Below are 26,501 nucleotides of genomic sequence, written 5' to 3' on the forward strand. Positions count from 1 at the left end.
AAAAAGAAAGAACTGTGCTCCGAGGGGCTACGACGGCGGGGGCTACCCCGTAGGCGCCTGTGAAAAACTGGGCCCTACAGAACCAAAGGGCGGCGCTAAGCTGATGGGAGACATTGACAGAGCCTGTACGGAGAGATCGCTTTCTCTGAAAAGGCCCTTCGATGCTATTCCACCCAGGATACGGTACAGTCCGGGTACGACGTATCCGGCGTCCACGTAGCCACTGTGCATTGTTGACTCGCGACTGACTGCACAGTTTTCTTCTGTGGGCTCGTGAATGCAGAGCGCGGCTCCACCCCTTCCTTCGCACTGGCTCTGAGGTGGATCTTGTCCAGAGTAATTGCACTCGTGTGCGGCGGCGTGCCTTCCAGCAGCATGCTAGCGCTCCTCCAGCTCAGGACGACAGCGATGCTCCACGCCCTCGCTGCTTCAATCGTCGCTTGTCGACCTGTGCACAGGCTCCTCGGTTACCCGATTTCCACAGTTCCTGTCCTGGGGTCTTCCCTTACTTGCCTTCCACGGCGTCGGCAGCAGCGGTTGTCCACCGTCCTTAGACGAATTGTATGCTTAGATCCCGCTTTCCCGAGGTCTCGCCATCCGGCGCCTTTTGCGGCCGTCAGGCAAAGACCGTTCCCATGGACACTTGCTGCGGCAACAGTTTGTTCCCGTCAGCAGAGTTCGTATCAGCTGGTCGACACGAAGCATTTGACGACTGACGGTGCTCGCGGGAAAAAAGGAGGCTCGTCCATCTGGCAGTTACCTCCCGTTTTTGTCCAGCGTCCTGCGCAGATGCTGGCTACTGGCTGCATGCGCGGCGCTGCATGCGTGATTTACTTTAGGTCCCGCAAAACCCGCGGACTTGTTCCGGCACATTGCACCGACACAACTTCTTTTTTCCGTGGAACAGAGGACAAACGAGCGTCATTTCCGCCTTCTTCCACGCCTCCGTTTTTGCCTCTGTATTCCCTTTCGCCTGCGGCTGCCTCTCTGTTCGAACTCGCAAACAAGCGCTGTGGACGATGTCTCCTGTTACCGAAACCGGGTAGCTAGTGACTCGACGTACCCACTATGACGAAGGCTTTTTTCTGTAGACTTCTTCCGTTTTTTGCTTCACCTTTTCCTCCTCAACAGTTCTCTTCTTTCACCGGTGCCTTTGCCAGGAAATATGGTTCGTTTATCAAGTGCCGCATTTCCGTCATGCCGCTGCGCGGCGCTTCTCTCTGCGTCACTCGGCAGTCTCGTCGCCTTAACGGTACACGGAGAAGCCGAAGAAAAACGAAACATTCACCCATCTGTCGTCTCAACTGCCTCGCCACGGAAGCGCTCCTACGTGGAAGATAAGGCAGATACCTCTGTCGTAGAGAGCGGGGACACCTTTTTGCGCTCCCTCAGAAACTCACCGCAGTATTCTCTTTTGCGTGACAGCAGCAGCAGCAGTCCGCCTCTTGCACCAGAAGGAGGAGAAAGATGTCGTCTCGCTGGAACGAAAACACAGAGACCCTTCTTTGCACAAGGAGAAGCGTGTGGAGGAAATAACGCACATGCAAGGCTCGCTTTCTGCGACGGGGGGAGAAGCGGGCCGCGCCGGCAGGGGAAAGATATGAAAGCTGCACAGGAAGAGGTGGGGGATAGGCATGAGGAAGAAAACGCTCAACGGGAAGCAAGACAAAGGATTTCTGGCTCTCATGCGACTCTCAGCTTGCCGCGTGGTGGTGCCACGGGCGGGGACAGATTGACGGGAAAACATGACGAGACCAGGGAGAAACACCTCAGAAAGGAGATGAGGAAAAACACTCACGACGCACGTACTCAATCTGAACTGTATAGATGGTCAACCGGTTTCTTCCTCAGCGGCAATCATCGACGTGCAGTCTCTGCATGTGCATCTTCTTCGTCTTCCTCGTCGCCTTCTTGCTCCTCATGCTCCTCGTCTTCACCTTGTTCCGCCTGCTGTTCTTCCTCCTCTTCCGCAAGCTCTTCGTCATGCTCCTCTCCTCTCTCCCTGTCTCCTTCCAAGTTCGAACACTCTGCCTTCTCCGCCGACGAGCCAGTGGATATTCCCTCCCATGTCAAGCGCGCCGTGGCAGGTCTTCGGCGTCTCCAAGTCCGGCAGAAGTGCGAAGAGAGAGACGGAGGCGAGGCACGCGGAAGCGCGGGGGAAATGTGTGGGGACACCGTGGGGACCGCGGCCTCTGGGAGAGATAGAAAAGCGACGCAGACCGCCCGAATGGAGACAGAGGAGACGGCCAAACGACAGGAGGAAGGAGAACAAGAAAGAGACACCTGGAGGGCGCCGAATCGCCACAGAAACTTGCGTCTCTCAGAAGCAGACTTTGCCCGTCTTGTAAGTGCTGCAAACAAACAGGGGACTCGACATGCGAGTCATATCGTCTCAGAGGTACCACGGTCACAGTGTCGATTGCCGGTTTACATACATACATATCTGCCGGTGCACATGGAGGTATTCAAATGCAATGTATCAGGCACATGTATATATATATATATATATGTATATTCGTGTATACATGTCTGAGGTGATGCGTGTACATTCTCTACATCGCTGCCTCTTTAGGAGAAACAAAACAATAGAAAGCTCTCAAAGAGGGACGAATGGTCTTTCTGTGTCGTGGAAGAAACGGCCAACGAGAGCTGCCGTGCTTCTGTTAAGGGGACCTCAGCCGCGTGTCATGGGTTTTAACGCACACTGCGCCGTCGCGGTTCGTTTTCTCCTTTTTTTCTCCCTTCTCTTCTCATACAGAAGGGGACGTCGACCGCCGCCCCCCCTTTGCATAGAGCATGGTTGCCTGTCCTCCCGCAACGCTTCCGTATCGATGCGAGACAGTGGGCGAATCAGCGATAAGAAAGACAGTGTTTTCGAGACGAGGCGTTCCATTCCTGCCGCTCGCAGCAACGCAGTCCGGCCCGTTTTGCCGCTGTTGTGTCTCTCCATCTGGTGCGCTGTGTTTTTCGTCTCTGATTCTGCGCACCTTTTTCCTCTCTCGGCAGGAGACACAGTGGCTGACTCTCATGGAGCGCGTAAAACACTTTGGCCGCGTATCAAGCGGGAATCGCGTGAAGATTTACCACGAAGGTGGGCGGCTGCAAGGGCCCGCTCTTCGTCCCGTTGCGTACGGTCCACAGTCGCGTCGTGTCTGGGGTTTCGCCTAAGGCCTCTGTTCCCTGTGATGGCTCTCTTTACCCTTATCGTTCTCGGGACTGTTTGGTTTCTTTGTTCTGTTCATCCTCGTTCCCTAAACGCTGGCCCTTTTTCCTTTGTCCTCGCCGTTCCGCGCAGCCTTTATGATTCCTCGCATTCGCCTCTTTTGTGGTGGCCATCCTTTGGTGCGTTCCACATGCTTCTTCCCTTCTTCCTCCTTCGAGTGTGACGCTGGAAGCATTCGAGCGGAAGCAAGCGTCCCGGATTCACTGGCAGTTTCCGCGTGTTCGGGTCTTCTCTCTGTTCAAGCTTCATTTGCTCTCCTTTGTGTGAGTCTATCCCGAGTGATCCTGTAGGTGGTAGGCGTTTCCTGTTCCACTTGCTGGTTCTTTTCGGATCGTCTTGACCGTTCCTTTGGACTTCTATCTGGTCACCCCCTCTCTCGTGGGCGTAGTCTTATACCCACCCAATCTGTCTGTCACTCTGTGCCTTCGAATCGTCCTTTGTGTGTCCTGCCCTCGAACGCCTGCATGGAATGTTCCTATCTTTCTGTGTTTTTTTCTTTTTGCGGGCGCTCCGTCTCTCTGTGACTTTTTTTTGCCTCTGCCGCTCCTCCCCTGTTGCTATCGCTTCTCGTTTCCTCTTTGGGCCTCTTTTTATCCCTTTTTCGCTCGTGTCCTACGGGATTCTGCTTGTGTCTCGCCTCCCCGCTCTCCTCTGCTCTCTTTGGGCTTCCGTTTCCTCCCTCCCGTGAGCTCTCTTCGCTCTCCTGAACTCCCCTCTCTTTTGCGTTTTCGTCCCCTGCCGCTGCTTCAGGGGACGAGGTCTTCTCGTCCATCCTTCGGAGTATCGGAAGCGCAGAAAAGACGATTTTGATGGAATTTTATATCTACGACAATTCCGCTGTTGGACGTGCCATCAAGGATGCCTTGTGTGCCGCGGCACAGCGAGGCTGCTTTGTGGTGCTCGTGGTCGACTGGGTAAGCGACAAGAGGAGGCTTCCTGCGTGTCTCCGGGTTTTTTTCGTTCCGTGTGTTCGTTGGTTGACGTTTTCATCTGAAGCAACGGGCGCCAGCGACCGATTTCCACCGTCGTCCCGGCTTTTTTGAGAAGTGTGATCCTTTCTGAGGTCGTTTGCGGACCCGTGGAACACCTGTCGAGTGAGAAAGCATCAAGTGCTTTCCCACACGGCTGCATCTCACACTGATCCCTGTCGCGACTCTGCCTCCGTGCTTCTTCCGTTCGCAGGTTGGCGGATTCAATATGCCTACGGTGTGGCAAGACGACCTCGTTGCTGCGGGAGTGAACGTCGTGATTTTCAATCCGCCGTTCCCCCTGGCGCTGCATGGACTGGAGCACGACTCGTCGCCGAGGTCTTCGCTCTCGTACCTCGCAGCGACAGCGAAACACATCCTCGCCTACGGGAAGGGCGTCTGTAAACTTCTGTTCGCGTCTCCGGCTTCACAGGGGCTGGAGAACAGCTGTCGCGGCACTGTCGAGCCTGTCACTCCCCTCCCTCTCGCATCTCGCGTCGCGTCTTCTCCCCCGTCTCCGCAGTCGGCCGGTGGATGCGGCGGCTCCCCACCTGGCCTGCAGCAAACTCCAGGAGCGACGGAAGCTCAGGTGTCTCTGCGAGGAAGCCGTGCACACGCACCAGGGAGTTTGTGGGCAGACCGCGTGGGGCCGATTCCCTTCCGAGACCACCGGAAGAATCTTGTGGTCGACGGAAAGGTGGCTTTTGTGGGGTCTGTAAACGTCGCCGAGGACGCAGTAGGTAAGCCGTGAAAAGAAGGCGCGAACTGAAGTCGCCCGGGGTTTTGCCGTCACACTCTGTGGAGGGGCGACACCCAGTTTTGAGGCAGTTTGTCGGCCTACGCTTTTCGACTGAGATCCCCTTGGCTCTCTGATGCCCCACGGGTCTGCAGGAGCAAAGTTCGGAGGAAGAAACCACTTCTACGACTTGCACGTCCGCGTCAGAGGACCAGCGGTGAAGGCGCTGGAAGCCCTCTTCGTGGAGACGCTCGAAACCTCGAACGCACGGCCCCTGCGAGATCGGCTGGTCTCGCATCTCGCAAAGGTCGACACGGAGCAGGAAGCACGGATGCCGAGGTTCGGCAACTGGCGGGAAGGAACTCAGCGAAATGGAGGACTCCTGGACGGGCACGAAAGCGGGGGGAAGACAGGCGAGAACGAGCCTACTGTCGGACACAGTGGATTCAGCCAAGAGGTAAACGGTAAGGCGGTCGTGGACCTAGGACAGAGCAGTGGGAAACTGCAGTCTTCTCTCCCCTCGTCTTCCTCTGATGCTTGCTTTGCTCTATCAGAATCGCCTTGTGCTTGTGTGTCCTCGTCTTCCTCCACGCCGTCCTGGTCTTTTTCCTTTCCGCCTTCATCGAGCGGGTTTTCTTGGTCGCGTCTTCGAGCGCGGCTGCTCTCGATTCTGCCCTGGCGAAAATCGAGTGACCGCGAAGACCGAGAGGCTACGTGCCACGGCGAGGAGCGTCGCAACCTCCTTCTAGGGTGGAAGGCCGTGAGAATGCCCGCTCGTCGTGCCGAAACCGAGACGGAAGAAGTTGACGACGACGCCGACGACGCGACCGATGTTCTGGTTCAGGTGCGCGGAGCTTGGATTTTCGAGGGAAAGGTGGAAGGAAGAACAACAGCTGCTCGCTCTGTGCTGCGGTTCCTTTGACCCACATTCGCGTTCGATGCTGCGCGATCTTCCTCGCCTGGCTCGTGCTTCGCGATCCCCGGCGTCGGCCGTCTGTCGTCCTTGTCGCATTTTCCGGCGTCCGCACGCAGCCTCAGAACTCGCCAAAAACAGAGCGGGTCTTGCCTGCGTCGCAGCCGCTCCCTGAATCTGGCGTCGTTCGCCTTCGCGTCTCTTTCTTCAGGTCCTCGAGAGCAACGTGATGCGGAATCAGCGCTCCATCCAGGCGGTCCTCAAATCTGCAATCTACAATGTGAGCCGAACCAAGAGGAAGACCGTGTATGTGTCTGCGGCCTGTCTCGGCGTTTCGCTGCTCTGTTCTCTCTCCGCTACCTCATGTTCGATCTAGCCGCGAAACGCCGTTTGCGAGCGCGTTCCCGTTTCCCGTGCTCGCCTACCTTTCCTTCGTCGTCTTCCGTGGGAGGCTCTCTTGATCCCCGAGGCGTGCTTCTCGATCGCTTTGCCGCATGCGTTTAGCTTTTGTCCTCAGGCAACTGTCTCGCTGTACGTGACGGCGGCGTACTTCGTCCCGCCAGGGTTTCTTCGCCGCGCACTCCAAACGGCTCTCGGCAGGGACGGCGTCGACGTGTCCCTTCTTCTCTCGGGGGACAGCGACGTATGGGGGGACGTGTACGCAACAACTTACGTCGCCAGGAAATTTCTGGTAGGTTCGCGCTGCGAGAGCGTCTTTTGTTTTTTAACTCTCCTCTCCCTTGATCCGTCTTCTTCCTGGCAGCCAGGCGCAGGCGTGTCTCGAAGAGGCAGGGACGCGTGCAGGCGGTGTGGGCGAGATGCAACTCGCGCCGGGGAACGCCTCAGTCTCGCAGCCCCCGTCACAGTGGATCTCGTTTTCTTCGCATTCCTGGGACTCGGTTTCTCCAGTGCAGGAAAGAAGACGTCGACCGTTCCACACGCAAACGGGCTTTCGTGTGTGCTGTCTGTGCACCTCCATCTCTTCCTCTCGCTCTGCGCACCTGCGTGTGCTTCATCGCGAGTGTGTCGCTCTCTCTGCTGCGTCTCGCTTTCGGTTTGTCCGCAGACGAAACAGCGACGGCACGCCTTTCTGTCTGCCGACTGGGAAATGGATCCCTCCTTTGCCCAGAGAGTTAAGGTGTTTTTTTCGTCGCTTCTGCCCTCGCAGCGATGGTTGACTCCGGACACGTATCCCCCGATGAGCGTCGAGGACGAGGACGCAACGCCCAGCCCTGGCTCTCAGGACTCCGCGACTTCTCCCTTTCCCCAGGACGAAGCAGAGGGAAATGCACACGGCCGAAAAGAACGCGCTAGCGAGTCGCGTGACGCAAAACCCGAGAGGACGGGGCGGAGGCAGGTGTGGAGGAGTCTGCGAGGACGGGACGAGCCGAAGGGAGAGGCGTCCGTCTACTTCCTGTCTTCCCGCCACTGCCACGCGAAAAACATTGTGGTAGACCACCTGTGGAGCACAATTGGGTCTTTCAATCTCGACAGGTGAGGCTCGGTCTCTCGAGGCGTGCGCGCCGAACACTCATCGGCGAGTCTTGTCTCGATCTGCGTCGGTCTTGTTCTGTGAACACTCAGGGAAACGTGCGCTCCTGGTTTTTTCCAGGGCTGCGTTGCCCGCAATGCGATGCGCGCCTCCCACCTCCATGACTCGCCCCCACCCGTTGTATTTCCATTGCCTCCACCTTGCCTCACACCGCTTTCGAGGCTGTTTTCTATGCCTGGCTCTGTTCTGTTGCCTTGAGTTTTCCGTCGGCGAGAACGGACGGCGCGAGCGTCTCTGTTTTCCAGCTCCGCTGTCTGCAGCGCGAGGCTCCTGGGGGCTCTCCCGCGATGCTCGCCCTTTGCGCGTCTATCTCGTTTGCCGGCTTCACGTTTTCCCACCCTTCTGGGATTTCTTCAGGCGTTTTTTGGTTTTTTGTCGACGCCACGCTCTGCACCCCTTTTAAGCCGTCCTCTGTTTCGCGCCTGCCTTTTCAGGTTTTCTTCGCGTCGCAACATGGAAGTCCTTCTAGCTTTTCTCGACCCCGCCATCGCTCTAAAGTTTGAAGACCTCTACTGGCAACACGTCCAGAACGGCGAGGCAGAGCGGATGACCGTCGAGAAGTGGAACAGCCAGAGTCTTGCCAAAAAGGTCATCTGCTTCTTCTGCTACTACGTCACCCGATTTGCTGGTAACCTAGAGATGCAGGCACTCACACTCCTGTAAACATCTTGCAAACAGGCCTTTTCCTGTACGCGATGCCCCGGACCAGATGCTCGCCACAGTCTAAGCCTCGCGAGAGCTGCCCAGGAGCATTTCCATAGGCATTCATCTTCGCCTCTCTCTGCATCTGCTGCTAGATATCTCCGCTGTTTTTGTGCATATATATATATATATATATATATGTGCATATATATATATATATATATATATATATGTGCATATATATATATATATATATATTGATAGTTGTATAGGTGTGCCACACATATATACACACTTTTATAGCCATCCGTATACGGCGGTACAGGGCAGGCATGCACGAATATCTTTTCGTATACAGGGGCGTACTTCAAGCTTGTGTCGCTGGAACGTGGATGTGAAGTGTAAACGACTGGAATCTGCATGCATCGCTGGCGACGTCGCTTTGTCTCGGATCGGTCAGCAGTCGGCACCGCGTCATAATCGTTCTCTTTTGTTCTGTGGCGTAGGAAAGAACTTCTTCGACGGCCTTTCTGACCAGCGAAGTCGGGCAGTCTTTAATCGTCTCCTTATTGCGTCGTACCTGGACGACATGCCTGCATCAGACCTCTCGACGTCTATGCTGTGGGGTTTCCAATAGAACACCAAAAAATCCGGTTGCCGGATGAGAAGGTACATTTAAGTACACGCTCCTATGAGAAGGTACATTTAAGTACACGCTCCTATGAGAAGGTACATTTAAGTACACGCTCCTATCGTGGGGATGTTCTTCATGCACATATATATGTATATATTTTTATGTATACATGTATGGCGCTGAACGCTGTGTTCCGCTCAATTTGCTCGGAAAGAAGACCTGTAACCAAACTATCAATCTCTTTATCTCGTGACCAGAGAAATTCGTCAAAAGTGCACCGGAGAACTGAATTCTCTCCTGAGAGATTCTGAACTTGACATGTAGTTCTTCGATTGGCGTTGCAGCGTTGAGAGCCGGAGCGCCTCGCATGCAGGGGGGAACGGAACAGTGCTCGAAGTGTATTTGTGGGGAGACCGCTGGATGAATGGAGTGCCGTATTTCGCTAAAACATTAAAGGCTCGTTATTTGTGAAAGGCATTTCACAGAAGCGTGCTGCCAATGGTGCGGCCGCAGACGGGGGGTGGCTGTCGGAGACATCCGAACGCAGGAGACTGCCGAGTGCGTATGCGTGGTCTTCGAAGACGCTGTTTTAGCCGGTTCAGGATTCGCGTCCCGTGCACGCGGCAGCTGAATTCACACGTTCCTACGCGACCGAAAAGTTCCGCTCGTTCGTGGCGAATTCGCGCGTGGCTAGTGGAGCGGCATTCACCCAGCTAGGGGTTCATGGACGATGTTCTTTTGCAGAACCGTCGCCTTGCGAACACAGTGCGGCTAGTGGTTTGTTACGGTGCTCACTGTCACAGAAAAGAACCGCGGATGAAGGCACATATTCACACAGAAGCGTAGGGCCCGCCAAGCGCCACACGCCGTGTTCTCCGCGCGAGTTGTCTTCAGCTGTGCACTGACGCTGGGCCATTCTCCCGAGAGTGTGCGACCCGAACAGTACCTCACGGAAAACGTAGAGACTCCAAGGAAGTCGCGTGCGGCCTCGGAGATTCCTGCCGAAACACTGGAAACCCGAAACCGTCGCAGCACGACGGACACGTGGCACAACTAAACACAGAAAGAAACACCTACTGCTTACTGGTTGAACCTCCTCCCCCTGGCGACGCTGCTCCTGCAATTTTAGGTGTCGGATCTATGTAATCAGAAGCGGGATGAAGACAGTCCTCCCTTTGTTGCATAGACACCGTTCATCCACATGTTACCGACAGGAAGAATAAAAGAAACCCAAGGAATTTCGCTTTGGACAGACGGAACCGATTCGGTGCAAAAACACTTGGCGCAACCAGCGTGGAAGGAACAGCGGTGACTGTGCAGCTCAGCTGCGTATGTGCAGATTGGGGGTTTGGAGGGTTGGGTGGGGGGGGGGATAAGACGCTTCAGGTTTTTCTTCGAAAGGAGCGGACGAAGGCCTGCAGAAGTGTGCTCTCAACGGGCGCGAAAATGAAAAAGAAGTAGAGGGATTTTCCGTGAGTAGGGTTTGAGGCACACCAGGGACCGCTCTTCTCGCTGCATGCGGCCGCGTTGATTTCCCCGGGCCCCACACAAAAAGCGAGGACCGCGAGTTAACGAGAGAAAAAGGAAAAGAACCTGGATGGAACTGCGTAATTGTCTCTCTTCTTTCTGCCTGCTCTCCCGACTCGCCAGGTCTGAAGTCTCGTCCATCCTTCTAGTCGAATGCCTTTGTCCTTTTCTTGCCGCTGAGCGGGGACTCCCCGTCCTGCTCTTGCCTTCGCCGCTTCATTCGCGTCTAACCGACGAACGAAAAACTTGAGACTTCTCTGCATGCACGCCCGTATTGCATCTTCTCTCGTCAGGCCGTTTCGTCAAAAAACGTGGTACGCTCCAACTGCACAAAACCCGCAGAAAAGTGGGAAAACCCTCTTTGCGTCCACTCGGGTCGAGAGACCGCTCGGCCGGCTAGGGGACGTATCGCTTTGTTGAAACAGTGAAGGACAGGACGTTGTTTCCTTTGCGAAAGGAAGAAGGGGACTTCGAATGGTCCAGTTCTCTCTTCTTCTCCAGTTTCGCGTTTAACGGGCGAAGGACGAGGCGCTCATCTGCCCAGCGGCCAGCGGTACGTCCTCTCCTCTGCTCCAGAGCCAAGACTATCTTGTCGCCACGACGAGTGATTTTTTCTCTGCTCTGTCAACTTTCCGCCCTGACATCCCCTTAGCCATTCCCCACTCTGTTGGGTCTCCCGCCGCGCCTTCCCTCTCTCCTCCTCTCCTCTCTGTTCTCTCCGCTAAGCCGCTCTTCCGTCGCTCCCGCGCCTCGCCTTCTACGCGCCCGGTCTTGAGCGTCTCGTGTCCCGTCTTGTCTCGCGCTGCCGTGCCTGCCTTCACTCACTCTCGCATTTGTCGACGAATCGCCATGACTGCGTCCACGTCGTTGGCCTCCCCAGCCGATTCGGGTGTATCTCCAGCGGGAAACGGGGACGACACGAACCAGCATGGAGAGCCCGTTCCGGTCGGCTCAGACAGAACTTTAGCGGGAGGGTCCGAAGTTCAAATCCACTTATCGACAGACCTTCCCGACCTTTTCCAACTCCCTGACCAGCCGTTCGTCGTCCCCGGAAACTACCGAAGGCTGGAACTGTCCAAGGTGCGCGCCCACACACGTCCTCGACGCAACCCGCACCGGAGTTTCAAGGAGGCGTATCTCCGTGCATGCACACACGCTTTTCTGCAGCCGAACATACAGCATCGTAGCGCTGCGTGCGGTAGTGTCGACAAGTCACCGTATAGTCGCTTCTCGCCAATCCGTCCGTGTATTTGTGCTGTCCGCACGTAGACTGGACGTTCTTGTATAGTTTCAGGTCTCGCGCCCGTTCTGTGCAAACATCTATAAGCAAATCGACGACGCATGATCGTATATGTCTGGATATATACATGTTTGAACATACAATGAACCCAAAGTGTAGGTCGTAGACACGTCTATGTGTTAGAGTCAGGCGACGCGACATTGTCTTTGGACATGCTTGCATGCGAGACAGTACTCGGCGAAAAGAAAGCGTAGCCATGTCTGTACTTTTACATGTCCATTTCATGCGTGCATCCTGTGTGACTGTGGACCGCCTGCCAAACGCGTGCATCGGTTTAGGTGAATCTCTTGAAAGGCACAACTTTCTGTCTGCGATTGTCGGCTTCATCCTTTCATTCGCGTCTCTCTTTTTCCCCCGCATTTCTTCGTTGCTCTTCGCAGCTGGTCAATCAACTTCTGGAGCAGCAAGATGACCCCGACTGGCCAGGCCACCAGCCTTTCGATTTCCTCGTTGACAACAAGTTGTTTCTTCGAACGTCTCTCGAGGAGTAAGGCAGATGAGAGGGAGACACTGCAGGGACGCGTGGGCCACATGTGTGCGTTGTGGAGCTTTGCTCGGTCACTCTCCACAGGCGGCTTCACGTCTGTAGGTTTTTCGTCTTTGGCTCTCCCGCCTAAGGCCGTCTCTGACAGTGGGGGGGGGGGGGGTCTTCTGGTTGCCCTCGCTGGTGTTCGTCACGCTTACACCCTTTCCCACCTTCCCTTCCTAGGCTCACGTTCTCCCTGCGGAGCGTTTCGGTTCCCTCCGTCTTCGTGGCTTTCTCATTTCCACCACTTCAGTGTTCATGTCGGCTTTGCCCGGATCCTCTCTTTCCCTCCTTTCTCCCGACTTCACCTGCCTTTTCGTCCGTTCGCTGCTGTCGGTCTCTCACTCAGCAGAAGCATCCCTTTGCCGTTCTTGCGCGCCGCCTCTGTTCGCTAGTCGCACCGCGTCCCGGCTGCGTTTCGCTCGTGTCTCGCTCCGTGTGTGCTCTCGCGTCTTCTTTTCCTTCTCTTTTTTCGCGCCCCTTTCTGGAGCGCCGCGCGGGTGCTTCGGCCGTGGCGGTCGCCGCTCTGTGCTGCATCTCCTGCTCGTCCGGCGCGCCCTGCTCGCAGGTACATGCGCGCTCGAGGCATCACGGCGGAGGTGCCTGTCAATCTTCACTATCAACTGGCGATCCGGAACCTCGGCAGTGCACAGCTGCCGCGCGCGGCCGACTGGATCTCCTCGCTCTCCTACATTTCCACAGAAAGTAAGAAGCGCGGGAGCAGCGAGAAGCGAGAAACACGGAACACAAAGGAAGAGTGAGCAGCGAGACACTGCGGGCGAGGAGACGGAACGCAGAGTGGGGAGCAAGCGGAAGGCGCGGACCGCTGCGACAGCGAGGGGATGAGCAGGCGGGAAGGAAGCAGAAGGAAAGTAGACGTAAAAAGGAGAAAGCGAAGAAGGGCCAGGACCAGCTAATGCAGCAGGGAAACCGCCGAGGGGGGCGTGTGATGGCGGAGGTCCCCAGAAAAGGGGAAGACGCGTTGAGATCGACCGAGGAAGAAGCGACCGTGCGACGATAGAACGCAGGAAGCGAATAGGAAGGTAGCTCAGCGCTTGGTTCTTCGAAACGCGGCTCTCGCGTTTTTTGTCTCGCGAGTCTCCGTATGCACAGACTGTCGTTTCGCGTTTCGGCGCTCGCCGTGTGTCGCTCTCGCCTCCCGTTCACTCGCCCCTCCTCTGTGTGACTCCTGTCTTCTTTCGGTGCAGGTTTGCTCGTGGAGACGTCGTACGATGGATGCTGCCGACTTCACTCTGTCTCGCCGTCTCCTCGCGGCTCTCCTTCCACATCTCCCTCCGCCCCCATCCTCACGCTCGGGCTCAATCGAGGCCCCCTGACTGCCTCCGCCGCGTTCGCTGCAGGCGCCTTCCTGCCGCCTCGCTCAGCTCAGCTGGTGCTTGGCAGCTCCAGCGGGGCTCTCTACTTCCTGACCTGTGTCTCTTCTCTCTCTTCTGTGTCTGCTGTCCCCGCCGAGGGAGACGAGAAGGCCGCGCTGGGGGCCGAGGAGCGAACGGGCGGGTGGCATGCAGAGATGCAGGCCGTGGGGTGTCTAGACAGCGGCGTGGCGTGTGTGGGTCTCAGTACAGACGGCGTGACGGTTGCGTCTGGCGACAAAGGAGGGAATGTGTATCTGTGGGAGAATTTTTCGCTTCTCACCGACGCGGAGAAGCAGATAGGGCAGTGGCGAGAAAAGGGTGAGGCCCAGGCCGAGAGCCAGCGCGAGGGTGCCGCCGTCGACGGCAGTGCGCCGACCGTGAACGGAAACGGCCCGGGAAAGAAGAGACGGCACGCGTCTCTCTCCCGTTCGCCCGGCGAGGACGGGGCCGGAAGCCTCTTTGCCTGTCAAGAAATGCGGCCGAAGCTCCGCCTCCGAGGGGTTCACACGGCACCAGTTTCCGATGTGGCTTTCGCGCCGTCGCCGTTCCGATGCGTGCTGTATTCGGCCTCCCTCGACAATTCGGTTTCGGCCTGGGACACTCTGGTCGGCGGAGACCCGCTGGTCACCTGGCCGGTCTCTCGCGGCGTCACGTCGCTCTCTTGCCGACCCTCAGACGGTCGCGTGGTGTGCACCGCTCACGAAGACGGGCGGCTGCGGCTCTGGGACATTCGCTCCGGCGCAGGCGCAGCGAGTGCGGCGAAGGCGGGGACTCCCGTGATGAGTTTGGACGCGAATTCGCGCCTGGACCTGAGATTCACCTTTGGATGCGCACACTCGCGGCTCTGCACGCAAGTTCGGTGGCTGCCACGTCACCTCGCCAGAGAGAGCCGCGACCGGCAGGGGGACGACGTGGCGGGTGAGCACCTTTTGGCGTCGGTTGGTCAGGACGGAGTTGTGAAGCTCTTCGACGTCCGGGCGCCGACGCTGCCTCTGCTGACGACGGACGTGCACGGCCGCGGGGCGACGGGCAGGCACGGACGCGAGGAGAGAAGCCCAGGGAAGGCCGTGCGCCTCCTCGCGACTGCGTGGCTGGGGCCAACCAGACTCGCCACCGGAGGCTCCGACGGCGTCACGCGCCTTCACTCCTTCGGCTCGAGGTGGACGCCCGAGAGCGAGTGAAGGCGCAGGCGAGAGGTCCGTGGCGGGAGGTCGCGACCGCGCCGCGCAGGCGCCCTTCGCGAACGCGAAGCTCAGAGAGAGTGCTCGGCAAAAAGAAGGAGGGAGAACAAGGGGGAACCCGGGGGGAGCGGTCGGAAAAGAGAGCGCGCGAGAGGAGGAAAAAAAAGGGGGAGAGAAGGGACATCGAAAGGGGCGACAGAAATGGCGAGGGAGTCGCGCGACGGACAGGCACAGAGAGAGGGCCAGAAGGCAGGAAGCTTGGAGAAGAACCACGGAAAGAGGGGGCCTGGAAAGACACAGCAGTACGGCGAGGAAAGAGTCGAGGAGAGAGAAGAGAGGTAGGGAAAAAAAAGGGGAGGGAGGGGGGGGGAGCAGAGGGGAGACGTTCTTTAGAAGAAGGCATGGAGCGAGGAGCTCGGCAGAGAGAGGTAGATCAAGCGCTGCTAGAAGTTTTCTCACCGGGGTCTCTTGAAAGTGCGGCACAGGGGGAATTTCAGCCTGCGAGCTGCAGGGTAGGTTTCAGGGTGAGTTGGCGGAGACGTCGCTTCACATCTTGCCAGGACAGCCTGCACAGGATGTCTCATGCATCCCCCCAAACGCGGCGCCATAATCGGCAGGCTTTTAGCCTTCCTACGCACAGACCTGTTTCTTCGGTCCTGTGCTCTGATATCTCATTCGTTCGTGCACCAGGGGCGTCGTCGTCCCCGTTTTTTCGCGTGGATGGGTTTCGGGGACTTGCATGCCCCCAAAGACCCGTGGAAATAACAGGTGATTGTCTATGTAGAGGTCTGCGGCGGAACTGACTAAGTCATTGCGGTAAAACCGAGTTTCGGTTGAGGGAAACCTGTTGTGTCTTCCTTTATCTCTGGGGTGCGGAGTGCGGCTTGGTACGCAAAGCTCCCTCCGTTCTACGGTGGGTTTTCGCTCTGTCGAACGTAGACGCGCGCGCCGGGGGGCGAATTTGTTTCAGGAATGACGCTTGCGCCTCGCGAGGGTGCGTTACGCAGCTTCACGGCAACCTCTGCGTCATGATTGGTTTGTGTATTCAAACCGTTTTGATTTTAGAGATTCTCTGCCAGCAGTGCACAGACAGCAGAGCTCCAGTACGACGCGACACTTCCTCGGTCACAAATGCAAAAAATTAATAATTATCTGCGCACACCTGCACACACGCTGTACGGGCGATCCCACGTCTTGGGTCACTTCGCTGCTGATCATTCTCGACGGAAATTTTCAGCTGCCAATACACCTGGAAAGAGCCTTGCAGTGCCGCGAACGCGAGGGCTTTTCCAACAGAGCCACTGGGACTCCGTTCAGCTGCACTTTTTTAGGAGAGACGAAATGCCTTCTAAAGAAGTTCTCACATCTCAGATACCGATTTCCTTCCGCTGGCCGGTCACGCGAACAAAGCCAGGTGAAACGCATTAGACAACGGTCGCGGCCGTTTGCCCGCTGCATAAGCGGACAAATGCATATCTCTCCACAGACTTAGGCATGGAGACGTATATGAATGCCTATACATCTTTATAAATAAATATTTGTGTATCGCTTCGTTCCCTTTGCTTCGTGTCTCCCGCGATGTATACTGGCTGCAGTGAGTGAGTCCACCCAGTAGGGAGAATGGAGTTCCTGTTCTTTCGAGCGGTTCTTTCGCAGATTCCATCGCGTGTACGTGACTCAAGATGTGCATATGCGGACGAGTAAAGATGCATTGCTTATTGTGGCTTCGTTCCTCCTATATATTTTCTGCCGCGCAAGAAGATGTCCCCGGTGTGCCACGAAACGGGGAGCACGCCAGTAAAAAATCTCCGCCCTTTTCGTCCGTGACTGGACAGGGAGTGCTACACCAGTGAACATACGCGCGGAAATCGGTTTCTGCGTGTAGGAAACGTCACCATACGTATAGATGCATATACCTGGAATCTCTGTGTGTCTCTAGGACGTGAGATACGCGGCTTTTGGACGGCTTCGCCGTCTGATTTGCTCGCCCCTCCCTGCGAGGCGGCACTTGGTAGGTTGCATGCTGTCGGAGCGCGCATTTCAAGCGCGCGAGTGGAAAGTCGGTGTGCACAGCAGTTTTCTGTGCATTTTTGAAAACGTTTTGCAAATAGAGAAAGGCTTTCGCGTCTCCTCTTCGCTCCCTGCCTGTGCTCTTTCTTCCGGCGCGCGACGCACCGCCCGCGTTTCCCTCCCTCGCGCGAACCGAAAACGCCAAGTCGAACCGAGCTTTGTGGCAGGCTTGGTGTCGAGAGAAGCGTCTTTTTCTTTTTTCGAGGGCGGGTCCCTGGCGGGGTGAGTTGGAAGTGACTCGGCCTCCCCGGCAAAAGTTCTCTTTTCGCCTCGGTTGGCCCGCGATGGAGGGACACTGGGCGGAGGCGACCCACCACCACAGAAGAAATTAGGCGGTCCAGAGAGCCGAAATCGCAAGATCGAAAATCCGTCGAAACTCGGATCTCTTAAGGGAAACCCGCCGTCGCTTGACGCTTCTCTCTTTTCCCGAATGCCTCGTGCCCACGCATTCGAAAAAAACACTTCTTTCTCGGAGCCCGCAGTCACCAATACTCCACGGTTGTATCTCTCGATGCACAGAACTCTTTATGGCTTTATACATGGATACGGACACAGATATATATGCATGTATGCATGTATAAATATACCGCTGCACTAGGAATTCGAGAGTATCGTTATGGTCATCCGTCTGTGCAAATGTATTCGTGTACAAATGTCTCTTTTGTGTCGCACTGGCGCCACCGAACGAGGAAAGGACGAGGCGCTGTAGCTACCTAGGGTTCTGCGAAACAGCCTCTCCTTCCCTCCCGTTTCCCCCCCTCCATATTCGACATGCAGATGGCTCGCGGTGTGAGAGGCCTGTGGACTCTCTTCCACGAAAAATAGCTTTTCCTCGAGCGAAATCACACGACGGCCCCGTCGTCCTGGTCTGTCTCAACTGCTCTTCTGAGACGGAGAGAGACGCGACAGTTTTCTCTCTGTCTTTCCCCTTCGTCCGTTCCGTCGGTCCCCGTCCCCGTAAGGAAAAAAGAGCGCAGGAGACCGCTCTGGCTTTCCGTCTCGCTTCTCTTTCTTGTTCCAGTCTCTCTTCTTCTCGGTTGCTCCCGCTCTCCTTTCTTCTCTCCCTTGAGCGCGCCAGCCGGTCTCGCCTCGCAGTTTCCACGTTGCGCCTCTGCTCTTTCGTCGCCTGCGGCGAGTCGTGGCGGGGTGTCTGAGCCTCTGCACGGTGCGCGGCCGGAGCCCGATCGGGTGGTCTCTCCACGCGCCTCCCACGCGTGCGCATCTGCCTCGACTTTCCGCTTCCCTCACGCCCGCTTCGCGTGCTTCGCCTGGTGTGTGTGTCTCTCTCTCTCGCGATCCGTACTCACCCTCCACGATTCACCATGGTGGCAGGCGATCCGCGCCGGCCGTCTGCGTCGCCGCCTGCGCGCGGTCTTCTCCCTTCGTCTCTGATGCCTCCTTCGTTCGCCCCGCACCCTTCGCATGTCTCTTCTGGCGGGTCGGTCTTCTTCGGCTCGCCGCCAGTACCCTTCTACCCTCCCTCTGCTCCTGTCCCTTCGTCTTTTTCGATGCCGCCGCCCCACGACTCCATGCTGCTTCCCTCAGCGCCCCTCCCCTTTCCGAACGTCGGAGAGCCCGGCGAGCGGCTCCTCCCCTGCGGGACGGCTGGGCCTCGTGGGGTGTCTCTGTCTCCGCTGCCTTCGTCCTTCTTGCCGGGGACCGCCTCGGCGCCGCCGTCGGCCTTCCCTGTCTACATGCACCCGGCAAACCAGCCGTTCCCGATGGAGGGCCGGGAAGACGGCCGATCGCTCGCGTCGGGCGCCCGCGGCGTGCCGCCTGGGGAAGGGAACTTCCTCTTCCCGCTCTTCCCTCCCGGGGCGTCGACCTTCCAGGACAAAGACGAGAAGAAGCGGCCGCGCGACGACCGGGACGGCAGACGCGAAGACGTGAGGCGCGAAGACGGAAGGGACCCGTCCCCGGGACGCGGGGGCGACCGCCTGGAGCGGCGAGTGGGTCGACACGACGGCGGACGGAGCCCGAGGCCGAGCGGCAGGTTTCGCCCAGACGGAGACCAGCCAGGCGAGAAAGAGGAGTGGGGCGGAGACCGAGGCCGTCGCGACGAGCGACGCGACCCACGGCGGGGCAGCCGCGAACCGTTCGGAGACGGCAGGGACGAGAAACGCGGCAGAGACGCCGAATTCGAAAAGGGTTCCTCTGGGTGGAGCCGCCGCGGGGTGTCGCCCAACTCTGGGGCCAAGCGGCCCAGACAGCAGGAGGCTAGCTCTGAGGCAGGCTTGTTGCCGACGCCCAGTCACCTCGCGTCTCTGGTGCACGCGGAGCACGCGTTTACCTTTCGCGGCCGCGCCGACCCCGACGGCGAGGGCCTTCGCCTCGGAGACAGCCAGCGCGACGAGGACGAGCGCAACACCGGAGAGGGTGCGAGAAAGGTCGAGGAGACAGGGCGGGCGCGTCGCGACGGCCGTTTCGACGCGACGCCGACCCACGGCGCGTCGCCGCATCGTGGAGGCCGAGGCCGAGGCGGACCGTTCGCTGCAGGGAAACGCGGGGAGAGTGGACACGCGCCGCATGCGCCGTCTCGAGAGCGCGGCGGATGGGGCCGGGGCGCCGGAGGGGCGCCAGGCGGCCGGCGAAGAAGAGACGAGAGCGAAGCGTTCGAAGGGAGACAGCGGCGACGCAGCAGCGAGACGTCCAGTTCATGCCCTCGGAACCGACGAGGCAGTCCGTCGATTCAGCGCCCTGAACGCGGAGACACCGCGGGCGCGTCACCCGCGGCCGGGCAACCGGGCGCGTGGAACGAGAGCGAGCGGAGAGACGGCAGGCGACAGAGTTGCGGCTCGTCGATTTCCTCCTCGCTGTCGCCAGCGCGAGACGAAAGCGAAGACGGCAAGCCTGCGTCGCCCTCGCATTTGTCCCCGCCCTCGGCGGCGCCTCTTGCCTCTGGCAACCCCTTCTTCCCTCCTGTCGGCTCCGCCATCTTTCCTGCGGGCGGCCCCCGCCCGCAGACGCCGGGCGAGAAAGACAAAGAGAGCAGAGGCGCGCAGAGCCCGAGCCGCGTGGCAGGCGAAGAGCGCGGAGACGATGCTGGCGCGACGCAGGCGAGTGAGAATTCGACGCGAGAAGACGGAAAGGCGCGAACCAAAGGACATCCCGAACTGCCCTTTTTCTTCGACTTGTGGGTCCCGACGACCTTCCACCCCTCGTGCCCGGAGCGCGTCCGCCTCGTCCTCGGCCCGAAAGGAAGGACACACAAAGAAATGGAGCAGCTGGCGAGGATGCGCATCCAGATCTACGGCAAGGAAATGATTCGCAGCACGCGGCGGCACGGCTACGACGCTTTCAGGTAAAAAAAGAAAGCAGCTGGGAGACACGCGGCGTGTGGTGCACGCAGAGAGCCAAGTGCGAGCTAGGCTCGCGAAGAGAAGGTGAATGCGGAAGAGAAGAAAGGCAGAGAGTGGATGGCTGCTGTGCGTTTTGCGGGTTGTTACCGAACGCTCAGGCGCAAGAGACCTTTTGCTTTCTACGAATTTTTGAATTTTCGACAGATGCGCAAAAGGGACAGGTGCTAACGCCGATCTCTGCGTCTTCTCTGTCTCTCGAAGTGCGTTTGGGGGAACGCGTGATGACAAACTGCGTCTGAATACGAACACCCCGTGATGTGTGTCTCCCTGGTGCGTGCACTTTCTCTCTGTGTCGTCCACTGTTTCTCTGGTAGCTTTGGAACCGCAATAGCTGCCACGTCTCTCGATCCCGTCACTCCTAGCAAGCGGGGAGCTTTCTGAATTCACCGCGCGAATCCCGCAGGCTTGTGCGTTGTCTCTGTCAAAATTCTCTCCGGTGGTCCTTCCCGTTTTCTCTTCGCTTTCAAGCACGGGTTCCAAGTCTGTTTTTCTTCAGAGACAATCAGCCGCTGCATTTGGTGGTGACCTTCGACCGCATGCGGCGCGAGGCCCCGTGCGCAGAAACCGCGCAGCGTGCCCAGGGCAGTTTGAAGGCGTTTTTGGAACAGCTCGTCGAGCGAACGTGGCCGCGCGAAGAGTCGCGGCGCCCCGAGAGTTTTTATGACAAGCAAATTTCTGCGGGGCCTTCGTGTGGGCCGCTGGTCTACGTCCACCCTCTGGGGCTCCACGATGAGCCGCCGCCAAAGGAGCTCCAAGGGTGTCTCGTGTATAAGCCGAATCTCTTTACGCCGCTCCAGTCGCCTCTGGCGGTGTCTGGGGAAGCTGCGCAACCAGGCGTGGGTGGGGCGGCGGAGACGCCTTTTTCCTCGGCGCTGACTCCACAGCCCTCTGCCGGCGAGGACGCGAAGAAATTCCTCTGGGGAACAGACTTCTCCGGCCGAATCTTTGGCCACGGCTTCCTGCCGCGAGCCGCCGGAGACGAGGAAGAAGAAGGTAAGGCGGGTCGGAGAAGCAAAAACGGTCGAGAGAAAGAGCTGACCCACGGAGCAGAGAGGCGCGTGCACATGCAGGCAGGGAGGCGTGTTGCAGGGGAAGGCGGGAATGTGTGGAAGGAACGAAACGGACCTAGAGATTCAGGCCGAGAAACGAGATGAAGAGGGTACACACCTGACCTGCGGGGGCGTAGCGAATTCATCGTTTCTCGGGGTCTGCCGTTTGCCGCTCTCCCGCGGCCCCTCGCGTGTGCAGCTCTGGGCTTTGCATGCCTTTGAGAAGATGCGACGGTGCCGCCCGGCGTGTGTTTTCAGCTCGGCTGTACGAAGGCGATCCGACGCTGCTGCTGGACTGCACGCCGCCCCTCTGTCTGCTGCTACTCACGCTCCAGTCGCTGCATGCGTTGCTGGCGGAAGAGGGCGTGCAGAGTCTCACGGCGCTGCCTGCGCGGTTTGAGGAGAAGTGGGGTGTTCGACTTCTGCACAGTCGAGAAGACTTTCAAGTCGCAGGCCTGCACCCGTCGAAGCGGACGCAAGATCTCCAGAGCGTCGTTGACAAGCCCACCGGCGACGACGGCTACGGCGGGCTGCTCTCCTTCGTCCAGGAGTTCCCTGAAGTCTTCGAAATCGTACGCGGCTTCGCCAAGGGCGAAGACAGAGACGAAGACGGTCGCAGAGAGGATCTGAGTGTCCTGAAAGTGCGAGCGAGAGACGTCCCCGAGTTTGCGCGCGTCGCCAACCGCTTCAAGGCGACCAACCCCTGGTTGGAGAGAGGTGCCTGACTCGCTGACGTTTTCGGTGCAAGCGCGAGCTTCGGCGGGGACGAAAACGCAGAGATCTAATGCACAAGGGGTTTGAAAGGACGAGGCGAGTTTGTCTCCCGCGCATTTACAGAGAGGGTTAGGTGGATAACCACGGGGTTGCCGAGGCACGTGTCTCTGCACACATGCATTTGCCGTCTGGCTGCATATGCATGCATATATGCAAATGCGTACAGTGCGTATGCTCGTTATATATATATATATATATATGTATATGTATATATATATATATATGTATAGGTGTCTGTAAAGGGTTCCTTGTGTACATGGTGAGACGCAATCACCTTTGCCTCGTTTGCCGGTTTCGGGAGAGGAGATCGGGGACGCGCGAGCGGAGAGAAACTCGACTCAGAGAGAAGGATGATAGGAGAGGAGGGGAAAGGATCTGAGAGGACGGGAGAGAGAGGGAACTGCAAGGAGAGGCGGCAGAGAAGGTCGAGGAAGCAGGCGACGAAGGAGAAGAAAGGAGGGAGCACACACGAGCGACGAAGGAAAGGAACGCAGGAGTGGACTGGACGGAGGAAAGCCGGAGTGCGGGTGACGTTTGTTTTTCTCCGGCAACGAGAGCGTGTACAGACAATGACAATCCCCGTTTCAGGGACGTTGTCTCGGTGCCATGTGTAGCGGAGATCCTCAAGTGAACCGCTGAACCAGGGACGACATCGCGAAACACGACCAGGCTCGCGTGTGTGAGGTGTATGTTTGTCTACGCGCATGCATTTGCATCTGTAGTCCGACGTTTACCTATACCGATTTATTTCCATTCATATGGCTTCGTCGCCGTCGACCTTCCCTTGCATCAATATAGGTAGGCAGCCATAGGGGGGCGTTCTGAGCGTAGTAGCGATTTCTTTCTTTCACCCGTGGTGCCCACTTTCGCAGCCGTTTTCAGTGCAAGGTGCGCGAGGTCTTCCCTTCACGAAGGTTTCCTCGACTCAGGAAAAGCGGCAGCCGCTCCGTTTCACCAGAAACAATGTCTTGGCGTTTTCTGAATGACGAAAAACTCGCCCTCTCTGTTTCGTTTCTATTGCTTTCCGTCTGCCTGCCTCCCGTTGTTCCGAGCTTAACTCGTTTTTTTCCATATATATATATATATAAATAAATATATATAAATATATAAATATATATAAATTATAAATATATAAATATATATATACGTGCATGCGGCAAATGCACACCAGTCTCCTGGTCGAGGGGTGCAGGACAAACGAAAACGTCTGCCTCCGCTGTTGCCAAAAGCGATTTCTCGAGACCCGGTGCTTGCAGACAACTCGCTTGTTCTTTACCTTTCCGCCGTTCTGGGAAGCAAAACCACGACTTTTATTCTAGACGGCAAGACTGAAGCACAAGTCTCTCAAGACAAACACCCTCTCTCGCTGACAAATCATTCACCCCCATCCTCTATAGCTTCTCTTTGGCTTGACGGCTCCTCTCCCGCCACCATTTCTACACACGCACCTGTGCAAGTATATATATATATATATATATATATATATATATATATAAACTGCGTGAGAACATTTCTTTCCGCGGGCTCTGTCTCTTTGCCGCTTTTGTCTCTTTGTCGCATTCTCGACACCCGATTTTTTCCCAGGTTCCAGATTCCCTTTGTGGCGGCTTTCCGTGCCTTCTTTGACCGACGTGGCGTCTCTGTTAGTTTCCCTCCGTCTCTGCTGTCTCTGGAAACGACCTCAACGGCACCTCGGATGTTTCCTAGGCGACGTGCTCACCTGAGGAGACGCAGCTGTGTGTTACTTTCGAAAGATCGGTTTCAACGGTAACTACCTTTCGCTACATCGATGCCCATATATATATATATATATATATATATATATATAGAGAGAGAGAGAGAGAGGTGTACATATTGGTGTATATGTAAATATATATATATATATAAATGGTATGCATGCATGTATATATATATATATATATATATATATATTGTACATGAATGCATGTGTTGTTGTACGTGGAATGCGTTCAGATGTGATCTAAGGGAGGCCGGATGAAGCGAGACGCAACGGAGACTCTATCTAGAGACGCGTCGACACTTGATGCCGATATGCGGAAGAATGAGAATAGCCTCGAGGTTCTCGAAACGGGATGAGCTGCAAGCGCGCTGGCCTGCACGAAGACGAGACCTCTGAGACCCGCCACGAATGTCATTTGACAAGGACGACTGCAGGCACTGACACACTCGCTGCACGTTTGATACAAACCGCCCGTCGCCTACAGCCGAACATCTCAACAACAAAACACGACGCATTTCCACATGTATACATGCCTATGGACGCGTGTATTCATTTTGTGGATGCATACGTATACGCAAGTACATGCCTATATACATGCATGCATGCAAAAAAACATGCATAGACGCGTCGTGTATAGGGAGGCTGTTTTCCTCTGGCGAGAATCGGGCACCGCTGCAGCTGCCGGCCTTTGAGAACGGGTGCGAAGACGGCAGAGACAGAGGGTTTCACTTTCACGTTTTACTCGTCTGTTTGCAACACCAAGGCGACGCCCGAGAGGATCCAGAGAGAGGGGTGCTCTTTGGTGTGGAGATTGACGTCAAAAATCCAGCCTTCCCCCATGGCGTTTCGTCGGTTTTGAGTCGCGTACACAGGCGTTTTGAGTGTGTCTCGCAGTTTTACTTTATGGCTCTCTGCAGGAGTGACTTGAATCAGGGGCATTTCCATGGTGAGTTCTTTCGGATTTTGACGCGCCAGACGGCCTTCCTCAATATCCCACCGCGCTCCCTACACACGGAAGACAGGACCACAACACAGTAGCTGGAAACACAGCGATCGTGAAACCGACACACCGTCGGTCCCCCGAGGGATATGGCTTTTGAAAGACTCCAGCGAAGCGGACTTTCTTCCCCGCGGCCTCAAAAGCGAGTCGCTTCGGAACCGCCAGAAATTCCGAGACCAAAAGCTCTCTGCAGGCATGTGCGTGTATACCTTAGCTTACGACTGGACCGACTGTATATGTAGTCACCCTGTGTGTCATTGCGTTCATCTCAGCGATTCCTTTTTCCCTTCTCGAGACCCAAACACACAGCCATAGTCCAGAACCTTCCAAAACTCTTGAGAACAGGAAAAGGGACTGCATCCTCCTCACCAACAGGAAACCCATATATGTATATATATATATATATATATACATGCAAATATACGTTTGCATGTTTAGGTGTATATATGATGTATAATACAATCGAGTGTTCAGATGTTGTTAATCGCTTTTAAAGGTCAGGTCGGCTTTTTTCTTACCTCCAGGTAGAGGCCTGTTAAATAGGTTCCGTGCTCCAACTTTTTGGGGATTTGGTCGGGAGAAGTGAGCTTTGTGACTTGCGTGAGAAGCGAGGACTTGTCGAGTGACCAGCCTCGCTTGCGGCACGTCGCTTGAATCAGCGCAGTGAGAAGAGATTCTGGGATGTGCAGGCCGCTGAGCCAAAAGCACCACGGCTCGCCCTGAGTGAATGGAAGAGGGAAAGGGAGGACCGCAAACGACACCGGCGGAGGCTGCAACGGAGGCATGGAAAGCGAAAGAAGCTCGGAAAAGCTAACAACTCAAGCGCACACGCACGACGCGCGTCTCTGCAGCACACAGCTGAAAGAGGCAGATCTGCACTTCTTCCTAGCCAGAGACAGAAATGGACTGGGAGCAGTTCATGTTCGCGGTCCTGGTTCACATTCGCGGGACCACCAGACCCCCACGGAAGTAGGGCGGCGGCCTCGAATCGGAGATATGAGGAGAAAACGAACAAGATGAAGCGCATGTCTGTCGCAGTTTGCTTCGTTCTCGCGTGCTTCGCCAACCTTGTCAATCCACCTTCTGTACTGGTCGTAGCGCCGCAAGAAGTGGGAGAGCCAAGACCCCAGAGGCTTCAGGCTGGCGGGGGCCAGCCGCGCCCAGTCGCGGGGCAGGAAGCCCGTGAGCAGGAAGTTGGCGAAGTCTTCGAGTTCCGCAGATAAGCCGATTTCGCCTCGAAGCGCGCGACGTAGATCGTTCAGGCTCGTGCGCATGCGATCCACCAGAATATTGAACCTCTCAATTTCCTACGCAGAGTCAACAGCGGAGAATGGCTCTGTTCCACGCACTGTTAGGAGCGCTGCAGGCCTTTCGTTCGACTGCTCCCGTATCGCTCTTCTGCTGAAGCTCGGCTCTGCCTTCCACAAGCGAGGTGACGCACGAGTGAGCACCGCTGGCCAGTCCCACTCTGTCGCGTTTCAGCTCTTTCTCGTTTCTTGTCGCGTTCGCTTGCCTGCATGAGGACGACCTCTGTGGTCGAGTAGCCGCCCTCGGGCTTTTCAAAGACCAGGTCATCGAATCCGAGTTTCTCTTGGATCCCCGTCACAATTGCATCAATGTGTTCTTCTCGCATCGCGCTGCCTCCAGAAGAACCTATGCTTCCAGAAAAATTCATCTTCAAAATGCCTTCCCACAGCTTCTTCGATGCATCGACAAAGTAGCCGATCTGCGCATTCTCGTGGAGACCAAAAACCTCCGGCGTATTGAACAGAGGAAGCTCCTGAAAAGACAAGCAAAGCATGTTCAGTTGGAGGAGGAATTCGTACGAGCAAAGGGGCTCAATTCCGGAACCTCGCTACCCTGAACAAACGCGAAAACGTTCACGGAGAAGCCCGTAGTACCTTCACAGATACACAAAGACCAAGCCAAT

At 56.7% G+C, this 26,501-nt stretch overlaps 4 protein-coding genes across 4 annotated transcripts in view; 3 read left to right on the forward strand and 1 right to left on the reverse strand.

Annotated features, from left to right (window-relative positions):
* Positions 1-2,161: 2,161 nt before the first annotated feature.
* NCLIV_054060 (hypothetical protein) lies at positions 2,162-8,671 on the forward strand (the record flags this gene model as incomplete). The annotated part of the gene is made up of 10 exons (XM_003884958.1): positions 2,162-2,344; positions 3,007-3,091; positions 3,974-4,137; positions 4,406-4,931; positions 5,083-5,771; positions 6,052-6,120; positions 6,358-6,531; positions 7,009-7,334; positions 7,827-8,020; positions 8,541-8,671. The coding sequence occupies 10 exons, from the start codon at positions 2,162-2,164 to the stop codon at positions 8,669-8,671; spliced, it is 2,541 nt and encodes an 846-aa protein (XP_003885007.1).
* Positions 8,672-11,044: 2,373 nt separating this feature from the next.
* On the forward strand, positions 11,045-14,578 carry NCLIV_054070 (hypothetical protein; the record flags this gene model as incomplete). Its single annotated transcript, XM_003884959.1, has 4 exons — positions 11,045-11,275; positions 11,876-11,982; positions 12,590-12,726; positions 13,230-14,578. 4 exons carry the CDS (start codon positions 11,045-11,047, stop codon positions 14,576-14,578), a joined length of 1,824 nt encoding a protein of 607 aa, XP_003885008.1.
* A 3,392-nt stretch (positions 14,579-17,970) lies between these two features.
* On the forward strand, positions 17,971-21,781 carry NCLIV_054080 (conserved hypothetical protein; the record flags this gene model as incomplete). The annotated part of the gene is made up of 3 exons (XM_003884960.1): positions 17,971-19,949; positions 20,504-21,000; positions 21,315-21,781. The coding sequence occupies 3 exons, from the start codon at positions 17,971-17,973 to the stop codon at positions 21,779-21,781; spliced, it is 2,943 nt and encodes a 980-aa protein (XP_003885009.1).
* A 2,528-nt stretch (positions 21,782-24,309) lies between these two features.
* Positions 24,310-26,501, reverse strand: part of NCLIV_054090 (hypothetical protein) — a gene marked incomplete at both ends in the record, with an annotated part of 41,449 nt that continues 39,257 nt past the window's right edge. The window contains 4 exons of the mRNA XM_003884961.1: positions 24,310-24,576; positions 25,090-25,341; positions 25,639-25,878; positions 26,013-26,351. Of these exons, the coding sequence (XP_003885010.1) occupies positions 24,310-24,576; positions 25,090-25,341; positions 25,639-25,878; positions 26,013-26,351 (1,098 nt within the window). The remainder of the gene's footprint in view (positions 24,577-25,089; positions 25,342-25,638; positions 25,879-26,012; positions 26,352-26,501) is intronic.

This window comes from Neospora caninum, chromosome XI (assembly GCF_000208865.1).
Source record: "Neospora caninum Liverpool complete genome, chromosome XI".
NCBI classification, from domain to species: domain Eukaryota; phylum Apicomplexa; class Conoidasida; order Eucoccidiorida; family Sarcocystidae; genus Neospora; species Neospora caninum.